Source organism: Bufo gargarizans, chromosome 5 (genome assembly GCF_014858855.1).
Source record: "Bufo gargarizans isolate SCDJY-AF-19 chromosome 5, ASM1485885v1, whole genome shotgun sequence".
Lineage (NCBI taxonomy): Eukaryota > Metazoa > Chordata > Amphibia > Anura > Bufonidae > Bufo > Bufo gargarizans.
Genome location: NC_058084.1, coordinates 426654899 through 426668523, shown reverse-complemented (window position 1 = coordinate 426668523; position 13625 = coordinate 426654899). Strand labels below are relative to the sequence as shown.

At 41.8% G+C, this 13625-nt stretch overlaps 1 protein-coding gene across 17 annotated transcripts in view; it reads right to left on the bottom strand.

The window, feature by feature from the left end:
* Positions 1-13625, bottom strand: part of SVIL (supervillin) — a 193317-nt gene that overhangs the window by 25843 nt on the left and 153849 nt on the right. For 9 of the 17 annotated variants that reach the window (XM_044294219.1, XM_044294221.1, XM_044294209.1 and 6 more), the window contains 5 exons: positions 12717-12764; positions 12006-12179; positions 11329-11397; positions 3864-4011; positions 2927-3016 (listed from right to left, as the gene is read on the bottom strand). In XM_044294219.1, coding sequence (XP_044150154.1) covers positions 2927-3016; positions 3864-4011; positions 11329-11397; positions 12006-12179; positions 12717-12764 — 529 coding nt within the window. The remainder of the gene's footprint in view (positions 1-2926; positions 3017-3863; positions 4012-11328; positions 11398-12005; positions 12180-12716; positions 12765-13625) is intronic. The other 8 variants (XM_044294222.1, XM_044294226.1, XM_044294212.1 and 5 more) reach the window with 7 other exon arrangements.

Below are 13625 nucleotides of genomic sequence, written 5' to 3'. Positions count from 1 at the left end.
TTGCTCTATTTCTAATTTCTCTGTCCTGCTCACTGAGATGAAGCACATGCTTAGTTCATCCTTCAATTGCCATCAGCTGCAGTAGAAAGGACACACCCCTATGACAAAGTGCACGCCCACTAAGCTGCCAGCTTGAAATAAATCTAGCAGAACAATTGGAGCAATGAATGGGCAGATCTCTGGATCCACGCGAGGTACAGGGCTGGTTCTAAGTTTGCTAGAAAGAGACTGTCGTGTACTATATAATAATCAGATTTTTACATTAACCGTGGGATAACCCTTTTAATTGCACCAGGAGAAAACAAGAGGGAGGCTAAGAAGACACATCGAAAAATGCTAGATGTTCAACAGGGACACCATAGAAAAAGAACACAACTGCCTTAAGGAGTGACTACACTGACTACAACAGTTGAGCAATGTCTTTCCAGCTATTTACTCTCAGACATGGATTAGGTAATGACCTGAATCTAGTGTAAAATCCAACAAACAGGAGGAGACACCCCCCCCCCCCCATCTCTATCTGCAATAGAAGACGATGTTAATCCCCAATCCTTTAGTAAACTTGCCCCTAATTCTTCTGCTAGTCAAAAATGGAGGAGATAAGGAAGAACACCTGCGTCTCTATAAGGGTATGTTCACACTGCAGATTTTGATGCTGTCAAAATGCGCTACAGTTCACTTTGGATGCGGTGGACGCGCTCACCGCTTTGCTCCATGGAATTTGCTTCACTGAATAGAGATAAAATGGTGAGCAACCACCCGCCACGGCTTCAAGATGGGCTTGTCCAGACTCCACGCTAAAAAGGGAGCAGTCCTAGCTCTTTCTCCCATTGAATTCAATGTCAGAACACCACGCAGCAGCCTCCTGAATTTTAGTGCGGAGTCCGTGCCGAAATTCCTCCGGCATAAACTGCTGTGTGAACATCCCCTACAGAAAACTCTGTAGACAGACAAACCTGCTCACTCTCTCAGTTTACAGTTTTCTATCCTTCGTGTTCCTCTATGGCTGAAAACACCCAGGTATTTAGTGGTGTTTTTCTGCACGTCTGCGATTTTTTAGCTGTGTTTTTTGCACATGCAATTTACGGTGTAGTTTCTGCTTTATGAACTCAAGAGGTCAGCTAAAAATCTATACGAAATACGATAGAGGGCAGAAAATTATTTTTTGCCTAATGGTTTATAATTAGTGGTGTATTTTTTTTTATCTCTGACTTTTAAAAAAAATAAATACAGCATGCTGAAGCTGTTGGCTTTTTTGTCAGGATTTTTTTTTTATCCCCATCTCTAAAGGGGAAAAATGCCAGAACAAAAACCCGCCATCCAAATATTTTTTTATTTTTTTGCAAAAAAATAAAATAAAAATGCAAGTGAGTGTACCTGTCAGCAATTCTAACCATGCTAAACTAAGCATACGACGTAGGGGCTGGGTAAACTAGGACATACATGCCTTTCGTGGAGATTTTATCAGGGGCAGTGTGAATATGAATTATTTTTCCACTTTTGAAAAGGCATAGGAGGCGGAGCTCAACTGTGAAGCACTCTATATTGAGCGGCTTCATAGGGCATCAATGCAGAGAGCACTCACAGTGAGGTTCTGCCTCCCCTACACTTACAGGGACAGAATCTGGAAAAATAAAAGTTCATATTCTCACTACTCCTGATAACAAGAGGTATGTGTGTACTGCTCTCTCCAGGCCCAAGCTCAGCAAATTTGCAAGAGCAAAGCATGGCATTTTTTTCAGTGCACAGTTACTGTACTATAAACATGGGTACTGCACATGACCCCATGGCACGATAGTAAGAATGTGGATAGAAGAAACGGCTGATTAAATGAGGCTCCCTGGGGTTGTGGCGACTATTTTCCCATGTGTTTTGCTTTAATCTCATAAGCTGCCAGATCATTGTCTTACTTCAAGTCTTGAGTTTTCCTCAAAGCCAAAATAAAATTTGGCACGTTGTCCTGAAATTGTACTGACAAGTCTACTTTTTTTTTAGCTTGACATAAAAAAAACAAAGAAAAAAACAAAAACAAAGCCTTAAACCTCAACTTCACAAACTGGTTGTAAAAACTATAAACCTGGCCATACACATTAAATGAATTTCTGCCCAACTTGTTGATTTTGGCACGGCCAGCTAACCATCTAATGTATATGGTCCAATGGCAGATGCCGGGGGAAAGAAGGGTCGGGCATCTTGGAATACACTTGCCTGAGGTGTCTACACACACCTTACTCCCCTCTTCCTATTAAGGCACATGTACTGGAAGGAATAACTGGCAGATACAACATCGAACTTTCTAAACAACGCTGACTGACAACAACTTCCGGCAGTCATAACAAGGTCTATAGATGGGCCACCCAGATTACCATAGTATCCTCTAGCCTAGCGGACTCAGGTTCTGACACAATGATGGACTCCAAAGCTGCAGCAAAAGACAAACCCATTTGAAGCCAATCACCTGTCACTAGAGATGGGTTGATAACCCAAAAAAGCCTCACCGATATAGTGATATATCCTGCATATTATGATGCAATTGTGTAAGTTTATGTTCTGTATAGAGGAAAGGTGGAATTATTTCCTGTTGTGGATCAAAGGAACCCCTGTGTGACCCTGCTCGAAGAAGCCACCGTCTCTGCTTTCCACAGATACTGTATATCTGCATTTTAGGCCATCTAGATGTATACACCACTCAGTTACGGCTAGTTACCCATACGCGCACCTGGACGATTCTCGTAGCGGGTAGCGGCCAGATCTCTACTGAACCTCATTATAGTTCAGCAGACATTCAGGTACCGTCTGGCAATGCTGGATCCAGAAAGCTCCAGCAGGCTGTTCTGACGGATCTCTCGCGGGGTATGTAAAACTAGCCTTACTAAGCATATCAGTTAGAAAAGTAGGACCAATGTTAGCACAGAAATCTACAGACCTTCAGAGGGCTTCGTAACGACATTGACAGACTTGGGTTTAAGAGCCAATGGTGATGATATCGGCGTTACGGCGGTAGGTGAAGCCAAGCCTACAATTGAAACATTAAGAGAAAGTTAATTACAGTAATTACAAAAAAAAAAAAAAAAAGAAGAAAATCCCTACATGACAATCAGCTTCTTTCAAAATCAACATATCGTGATGTTAAGGGCTCATGCACAAGGCCGTAAGTGTTTTGCGGATACGCAAAACATGCATACCAGCTGTGTGCATGCAGACTTTTTTTTATTTATTTTTTACTTCAGCAAAATTGTCCTATCCTTACCTGCAAAATATACAAGAATAGGACATGTTCTATTTTTTGCGGGGCCGTGGAATGGACTTACCGATGCAGAGAGTGCACATCTTCTGCGGTCCCATTGAAATGAATGGGTCCCATTCCGATCTGCAAAAATGGATCGGATGTGGACCAAAACTGCAGCCGTGTGCACGAGTCCTAATTGAAATAGGATGTGTTGGCATTGGATTTATCGATGACATGGTGAAAGGCCGCACCAAGGAATGAATCGGGTGGTGCATCGTATCCACCTATAAACTGGTGAACAGGACTGACGTAGATTTTACAGGGAGCTTGGAATAAGAACCGCGGTGAAAGGGCCAGTTTGTGAGGTCTGAAAATGTCAGTTTCAATTTGGGTTTGTAAATATCCCAGAGAAGGAGCAACAGTGAATTGATGAAGACAACAAGATGCTAACATGTCCTCCTATGTTACTTTCCCACCCAACAATCTAACCATCAGGAGCCATGCAGGAAAATAATTGGACATTGCAGTTGTGTGTACCCCCCTTTCCCCCCAATCTTCAAATCATGTGAGCTGTAAAGTGTAGTGTCAAAGAAAACTTGTATAATAAATCCAGTGAAAAACTAAGGCCACAAACCTTTTTTTACCATTCGCCCGGCAACAGAAAACTGCGTGGAGTCATTGGCGGCTCCAATGCCCTTTGACTTCCAGGCCTCTTCTCTAACAGTAATCTGTTGCTTCCTCTCCTCGATGGTCATACGCGCCTCACCATCAGTGACCCTTTGCTATGGAGAGAAAAAGTCCATTAGTGAGGGGATAAAATTATTTTACAGCATATTCCCAGCATACTGTATGTGATCAAAGCGCTAAATTATCAGCATTATACTTCAAGAAAACATAAGACAACCAGGACACGACCCCCAAGTACAAGGTGGAAGCTTCTGTGAAACACTGTAAATGACCACAGTACGGTATATGCCTAGCAGCACATTGCTGGTTTAGACGCTTAGACACCTTTTCTGACTCGTCTAAAAAGAGAGAGTGATTTACTGGAAAGTGGGTATGCTTTGCTGGAAAGGACAGTGTGGCTTAGATGCACCCAAAAATTTGGTATATTTTTTTTTTTTTTTTTTTTTTTTTTTTTAGTATTGTAAGCTGAAAATTATGTGGTTTAAAAGGTTAGACTGTTAGATTGACAGTCTAAAGGTGCACCAGATTTATCATCCAACATCAGCCACTGTCCATCTAAGGGCCAGGTCACACAACCGATTTTGATAAACACACTGCATAAAAAAAATAATAATAAATATATATATATATATATATTAACATTTGTGGGGTTTTTATGCATTTTTTTAACCAATGGGTGTTCAATACAAAGCTGCATTTTCAGCTTGAGGTTTTTGATACCGACCTACGATGTTTTCCACATCCTATAAAGAGGCCAATATGTATATGCCTTACAAAAATACCACCATGGCTGCTGAGTTTAAGAAGACCCAAAAAGCACACCACAACTGAAGAGAATAGTACAAATAAAAATAGTTTGTAGTGTCTTTTATATCTTGAGAATACCTTTCAGCAAACAGCTGGTTGTAGTGTTCACTGCAAAAATAAAACTAAGTTTCTTAGGGGTTTTGTGGTTTAAATAAATGATTAAATAAAGGACAAACCTTTTTTTGCAGTTCCATTTTTCACCTTTAAGGTGTGCCTTTTGGGTCAATAGAGATTTTTTTTATATATTTTTTTAAAATCATAGCATGCTCTGTGGTCTGCGATCTGCAGTAACATCTAGGAATGCATTTGCTACAATTCCAGGAAACTGTCCATTTACCGAATAACAGGACATTAAATGAATGCAAGCACTTGAACATTATTCGTTTTAAATCTAAATTGTTCCAAAATTAGGTGCAAACCAATTTATTTTTACTAATGTTATTTTTTTTATTTATTTTTTAGACATAGCCAAATGATAAAATTCTGTTTGCCTGTAGTCACCACTAGAGGGAGCTTAGGAGAGAGCTGCATGTTGTTTATCCCTTTGGTGATCAAGCAATTCCAAAAGCTACAACCTTTATTTTTCTGCCGATGTAGCGTTATGAGGGCTTGTTTTTTGCAGAACAAGTTGTAGTTTTTAATGCCACCATAACTTGCTGATTAACTTTTATTGGCTCTTTCTTGGGGAGGAAGGGGGGTTTGTCAGGCATGGGAAACAAAAACAACCACATGGTCATTGATTTTTTAGGTTATTAACTTTAAGGCGTTCATTTTTCAGCATAAAATACCGTATTTTTCGCCGTATAAGACGCACTTTTTTCCCCCCAAAAGTGGGGGGAAAATAGCAGTGCGTCTTATACGGCGAATGTAGCTGATTTTGCCCAGTTTTCAATGATACACCCGCCGCGATGCCGCGCGGCGGGTGTATCAGCTGTGAGGGAGGAGGGGCTGGGGGCGGCATCTGCATTAATAATAACAGCGGGGCCCGTGCAGTGACTATTCTACTACACGGGCCCCGCTCACTGTATAATCATATCTCTCTAATAGTTAATTGTTGTATGCATGTAATCGCATAATGAGCGCTAATGAGCGCTGTGTATTACCGTACTTAAAACTAGCAGCGCTCGCCGTTCGGAGCAGAGAGGAGGCAGGAGGCAGGCCAGGAGGACGGGCACTTGCAGCGTGAGTCATACGTCACGCGCCTGCACCGCCCACTTATGAATGAAGCAGGCGGCGCAGGCGCGTGACGTATGACTCACGTTGCAAGCGCCCGTCCTCCCGGCCTGCCTCCTCTCTGCTCCGAACGGCGAGCGCTGCTAGTTTTAAGTACGGTAATACACAGCGCTCATTATGCGATTACATGCATACAACAATTAACTATTAGAGAGATATGATTATACAGTGAGCGGGGCCCGTGTAGTAGAATAGTCACTGCACGGGCCCCGCTGTCATTATTAAAGCAGATGCGACCCCCACCCCCTGTATTGAGGGTCATTCACTACAGGGACACTTATGGAGGGGATCTGTGGATGACAGCATAAGATGCTATATATGTGTCATCCACAGATCCCCCCCATAACTGTCATTCACAGATCCTCATCCTCATAACAGTGCCATCCAGAGAGGATCCCCCATAAGTGTCACCCACAGATCCCCCATAAGTGTCACCCACAGATCCCCCATAAGTGTCACCCACAGATCCCCCATAACAGTCACCCACAGATCCCCCATAACAGTCACCCACAGATCCCCCATAAGTGTCACCCACAGATCCCCCATAAGTGTCACCCACAGATCCCCCATAAGTGTCACCCACAGATCCCCCATAACAGTCACCCACAGATCCCCCATAACAGTCACCCACAGATCCCCCATAAGTGTCACCCACAGATCCCCCATAACAGTGCGTCACCCACAGACCACAATTAGTTCAAAACCCACCAAAAGTGCACCTTTTGGTTCAAAATATTTTTTTTCTTATTTTCCTCCTCAAAAACCTAGGTGCGTCTTATAGGCCGGTGCGTCTTATACGGCGAAAAATACGGTAACTTTATTCTCTGGGTCAGTAAATTACAGTTATACTAAATACATATATGGTATTTTTTATACCACTTTTGCACAATACCCATAACTATTTTTTGTTTCTACAAAGCTGTTTGAGGGCTTGATTTTTGTACAATGACCTGTAGTTGTCTTTAGTACTATTTGGGGCTAAGTAACACTTTTTGATTGCGCTTTATTTGCGCTTCTTTTTTTTGTGGCGAAGCAAAAAAACAAAGCAGCAATGCTGGCACTTTTTTTTTTTTTTTTATAAACTGTGTTCACCATGCGGGATAAAATATGTGATAATTGCATAGTGAGGGTCTTTATAGCCGCAGCGATACCAAATATATTGAATGTTTTTTATTTTAGCATTTTTTTTCCTTTGGAAATAATTTTTTATGGAAAAGGTGCATTATTTTTACCCTTTTTTTAAAATAAAACCAACTTTTATTTTTACTATTAATCAATCCTACATGGGGACTTTGAGAATAGATCTTACAATCGCTGATACAGTACACTGTACTATATATGTGGTACAGTGTACTATATACTGTCAGTAGGACACTGGCACAGCCTGATAAGGTTACACAGCAGGCCTAGGGTCCTTGATTAAGCCCCCGGCTGCCATGTTAAGACACTGACATCCCACAATCTCATCCGCAGCAGTGCCAAAGCTTGGGAGGGGGAGCCCCTCGCTCTAATCCACTTCGATGCCACGTCACTATTGACCCTGGCATCTAAGGGGTTAAGCGGCCTGAACCGGTGCTTTGGCCGATCTGGACTGTTAGAACAGGAGCCCGACAGATATGAGACCTGTGCAGCGCTTAGGCTAGGTTAAAGTAAAAAGACAGCGACCCAGTTGCCCATTAGTGGAAGCTGTAAAAAGGCGTCACTAAGGCTGGGTTCATATCACGTTTTATGCCTCCGTTTGACATACACGTACGTTACTTTTACAATGGAACTCTACGGTGAAAGGATGCCACTGTATGGCATCAGTCTGAGGCATCTGTTTAACAGATACGATTTTTGGATATGTTAAAAGGATGGTAAAAACGTGATGTGAACCCACCCTTACAGGTTCTAATAAAACAGTCTGGAACAAGCTCCTAAGTTCCCCCTAGTGGTGACTGGAGGCACCAAATATAATACCATTTACAGTTTGAAATTTGCAACCAGACAAATCAGTCACTGACCAATATATAATATGATGCGCAGAGAATGTTGGACCTAAAAATGACAGTGTTAAATGGTGGACATTCCTTTAAGGTCTACAGTACAAAGATCCATTGCACACAAATTTGTGCAGATCTGGGATATTAACAATTGCATTTCTATCATTCCAGCAATTCTAATTCCCACTATTTCCAGATTGTTTTCATGACTACAGAAATACGGCACCCCTCCCCCGCCGCTACTCCTTTACTGTCAGTGATCTCTCGCCCAGAAAGACACTGTAAGGCAAAGTTTTGATGATAACCATGACAGGAAGGAAACTTCCCTCGCTCTCTGCTTCTCAAAAGGCAGTTCAGTGAGAAGACAAAAGTAGACACACGACCTTAGGATCCTACATAGGGCACAATATGGGGTCACTGGACGGAGCACACCTGTGCCCTTCATTCACACTCACTATATACCTGCTGATGGAGATTTAGGGTGTACTGCAAAAAAAAAAAAAAAAAAGTCTAAAAATAAGTTAAAAAATCATTTTTAATTTTTTTTTGCAAAACTATGGCTGCTGTTTCACAAGTTCGTAAAGAAAACAGCAAAAAAAAAAAAAAGTGAAAAAATACACTGCAAAAACTTTTGTATGACAAAAAAAATAAATCTGAGGCACTAGACCTAATATGAGAGAATTTTGGGGGTCATCATTTGTAGAGGTGAAGTTCAACATCACAATCCTAAACGTAAAGATAGGTCCCCTTTTAATGGTTTCAAAACGCATTGCGTTAATTACAGTTCCAGCCATGATGACCATTTCCTCATTGCTAGTCCTTCTGTGGGCTTTTTGTGTTTGAATAGGTGGTAATAGGTGGAATACCGTTTCACCCTCACGAGATATGGAATGAAATCATACCCTTTGTATCAAACCCCTCTTTGGACCCAATGTGGCAAATCTCACCAAGAAAACTGAACTGATGGGAAGTAGATATAGCACTGCTCACTAGCTTTACATGCTGAAAGGTCTTAAATGTCACAAAGGGCAGAATTTACTAAGAATCTGCCGCTTGCGCAATCCTCTTAATAAATATGCCACGACTACGCCTGTCCCTGCACCAGAGAAGCAAATATATGTAGCCTCCAATTTGTGCTATAATTTACACCTGTTTCTGTGGTTAATTATAGTAAATCTGTTGGTCCAGGAAGAGTGGCAAAAAAAAGCGGGGGAAAAAAACTTGTGAAATTTCCCATTGTTCTGCTGCATGGCCCATATTTGATAAAAAGGTTTAATAAGTTTTGGGGCGATGTATTCCAAAGGCTATTTAAGAGACGATCATAAACCTAGCATTCAATAGATGCAGTCTTGGAACCCATAATCTGCCCATGTTGCGAACTACTCTAGGACAGGGATGCCCAACCTGCGGACATCCAGCTGTTGCAAAACTACAACTCCCAGCATGCCTGGACAGCCTACAGCTATCAGCCTACAGCACAGCATGGTGGGAGTTGTAGTTTTACAACAGCTGGAGGGCCGCAGGTTGAGTACTCCTGATCTAGGCTCTATAAAGGAGTCTGTGTTTTAGAAGAAGCATTCTACCAATTTCCATCTTGAAATAGGGACACAGGGGGTGAAGAGGCAGAAGCCACCGATGCAGAAGGTGTATGACGACAAAATCTCTAGAATATATAGTGGACTGCGCATACATTGAACACAGAGTGTCATAAGTAGGACAGAAGTATTCCATGGGGCTCAGGAGCTTCAAGCAACATCTGTGTGCAAAAATTAACAGTGGTCCTAGAAATGTCACAAGTAAGGAGCCATTCACAAGGACTGAACCGGATTCTGAAACCTTCATCAAACCTTAAAACAAAGAGGCAGAGGAGTTCAGCCCAAATTTCATATCTTCTCACAAGCTAGCTAAGAGTATTCCCACCACTGCAGTGTATCAAATATCTAAATAAATGAGTGTTATGGAGAAGCAGCTCTCTGCCTGCTTCCTCTCTAGTGCACTCAGGTCAGTACAGGCAGGGAGCTCATGTCACCAGGGTCTCATCTAGAGCTGGAAATGGCAACTTTGCTCTATTCATACAACTCTGACCAAGAAAAACTAAAAGGAGCTGCATCATACCCAGAGGTACACCAGAAGTCATCCAGCATCATGCCTAGAATACTGCAGCCTGTTGTAAATGTCATGCAATAGTTCAGCCGCAATAAACGCAACGTCATGGCATTACATCCCACTGCTTGGCAACATCTCGTCTATACATTATTATTGATATTTCGCCAATATCTTCATCAGGATCCATGTCTATTGTTCAGCTGGCAGACCCTTCACACATCTGATAGCAAAAGAAACAGATTGGACCTATCTTGTGCAATTTTATAATGGCAAAAAAAAAAAAATCATTCCAAAATAAGCAACCTTAGAGGTGTCTGGTAGATCCTCCAAAGCTCCAATATAATCAACGCACTTGCTTGTTTGAGCTAAACGCGGTAAAATATCCATGTCATAATGAACTGTATGCCTGAGGATGAACGTTATGGACTGTGCTCAGACATCATTTTATCTGCAAATATGTTTGTATTATTATAAACTCTACCCTGCCCTCCCCAAATGGTCACTAGCAGATGGCGATGAGCCCTTTACAGTCTAGACATATGGCATCTGACCTTTATTGCTCTCGTCTAGCTTAGGGAGAGAGATGGAAATGGCTAATCTGTGATTTTCAGAATCTGTTCCAAACGACAAGATGTTCTACCTGTGCCAAACCCACTAGAAAATGGATTATATGAGATGGCCTAGGGCCAGAGGTATTTACACATCTTACGTAAGGCACGCTGAATCAACGCGTGGAGAAACGGTCACAATTTAGGACAAGGCAAGTAATTATTTCTCCAATTTGTGCTAGGGCATTTGAAACTTTCTTGATTATTGATGATACATAAAAGTAGGTCTTTAAACCAATAAACCTATAAAGATTATAGATTTCGTTATACAGTTTACGCATTTTCATATCATTTTATAAGATGGCCTAGGGAGTGGTCCATGAGAAGAGTCCATGACCTGAACGAGTGAGGACACTTCTCAAGTCAATGCCTAATGAAAAGGTTCAAGTTAGGGAAACCTCCGATCACGAATAAAAATGTATAACCATTTACCATGTGCAGGGCCCCACCATTCTGGTCATTCATAGGAGGTCCAATGCCCTTGAACGAGCATTTTAATAAGAAAACACCTTTTCGAGCTGTTGTCCTACAAGTCCAGTATGAATCCCTTTCTCTTCTCAGAGCACTTACACAAACATCTAGGTCATTGCTATGGTCTACGACATAAATCTTCATATATATTTCACAAAGACCTAATAAAATACACCCCAGAGATCTTCTATTTATCTAAATTCACCTTCCATCTCCAAGGATGACGTTCAGCAAACATCCCCGGACTTGACTCTCTCACTCTATCATTACTGACCTTGAAGGCAGAAAAACAAATGTAAAAAGAAAAAGAAAAAAGGAACTATGGGGAAGTATCACACACCAAGCAGCTCCCCGCTAGTATCAGCCCGAACCACGTGTATTTCTCAGGGGAAACCAATGGGGAAAGGCACTCTGGCACCAGTAATAAGACTCGCACAGGCACGCTATAGGTGGATAAGAAGCGGTTAAAGGCAATACGGGCAAGTTAAAATTTACAAAGAGCAAAGTTATAATGAAAAACAAAAAAAGGCTTAGTTTTAACGCTTGCCTAGTAATTTTACAGACTTACTGGTAAATGCACTCAGGGCATCAACATGTTAAGCTCATACCTTGTATTGTATATATAGCAAAGGCCAAACTACTGAACAATCGCTCGGCTATCTCTGTACGTCTAGTTCGAATGACGTGGCAGTGTGCATGCTTGACCGCTGTTTTATTCAAATGGGGGACATAGGACACTACTGTTCACGATTTGGTGGGCAAACTAGTGGTAGGATCCCCACAGATCTAAGTAATTACCTATCCTATGGGATCGGGGATGACTTGAATACCCCTTTATGTTTTCCTTGTCTGGCAAATTGACCAATCCTGGGACCCCTGTACCTCCCAAGAAAGAAGGGACTTAGGTTCTTTCAGCTTTTCTCCTGTACAGCTACTCTCCCAGCCATTTTCTGAACAGGGAACACACGGTTTCCTCACCTGATGTATGGGAACAAAATACTGGCATTTATAGGCGGCAGGTATAGCAGGAGTGTAAATAGAAGCATAGACAGGTTCCTATGGATAGAGGCAGAAGCAAAGCAAGAAAATTAGAAGAAAGGCGTGGTGATAAAAGAAAAGAAAAATAATGAAAAAACGGAAGCATAGATGGATAACTTAAGAAGCGGCATTGGGCAACAGGACAGGCAGGGGACAAAATACTGGCATATGCAGATATGATCATTCATTATGTGCTTTCAAAAGCCACACAAAACCCATGCAATGTATTCAGCAGAGCCCAAGCAATGTTCCTATATACGAAATGTTCCTGTATATTCCTAAATCCAGTCCTTCAAGAATCAAATTGCCACAAACTATACATGTCAAAAGTGTGTAAGATGCACAACCAAGACTGGAGAGGACGCGTTCACAGAGCTTGCAGTATGCAACGACCTCAGTAGGAACAGAAAGCATGGCATTTATCAGCACCAACGCAGGAGTAGACCTAGCAACATCTGGTGACATCACGTCAAAGCTGCACAAAGAAGCAGATGACAGCGCACAGCCAATATTAGAAACACTTCGTCCAAGCCGTTGTGGAACAGTCCGGCTTACCCACAGCTGATTAGACAGGACATAATCATCTTTAATATCTCCTTCTTCCTACAGGTTAAAACAAAGATTGATGAAGTAGAAAGACCCAAGTCAAGCAATACTTCATAAACCATGGGCTATAGCCAGCACTAATAAGGGTACCGCTAGTCAGTAGAGGTCATGACTGCTACGGCATTGTGGCGCGCAAGGGAGTTACTCACTAAAATTCTCAGGACGACATCGTGTTTACTCCCTACTACCAGCAATTTCAGATTCTACAAGCCATACGGTATAGTAAATGCGTTGACTGTTTTCTTGAAACCTTTGGAAAACCTGACCATTTATAGATGTATAATCAGGTTATGTGCCAAAAAATAATGGCACTAGCCTTTTACACATAACCTTCTCATTAGCCATGAAGTCTGATGGCTAAACCAAGGACATGACTGAGTTTTTGGACAAGGAAAGGATTACAAACCTATACTGACACAAAAGTACAAAATATGTAGCAAAAATACATCTTCTAAGTGTAGTTATGCGTTAAAGAGTCACGGCCACTAGGGGTCTCCCTCTATCCAATTTGCAGCTGTTAGGCAAGATCCATCCCTAGTAACAGACAGACAAAGAAGATGGCAGACAGGAAGTGGGGTCGTGTCAGAGCTAGCTGAGACCCTAAACCTGATAAAAGAACTACTTCTACACAGTTTTTGAAGATTATAAAACCCTCCTGTGTCTTTAAGTGTGATTTGCCCATCTATCTGTTCTGTGAGCTCCGAAGTTGAAAACATAGTTGTAAGTAAGGGAAAGGACCTTGCAGTAGTACAGTCCAAAGAAGGGTGATGGCCCCTGCTTCTGAGTGAAATGCATCTAGCTGTGCAGCTGAAACCGGGAATATGACTAAAAGAGACATAAGGGAAACCCAAAATGCCA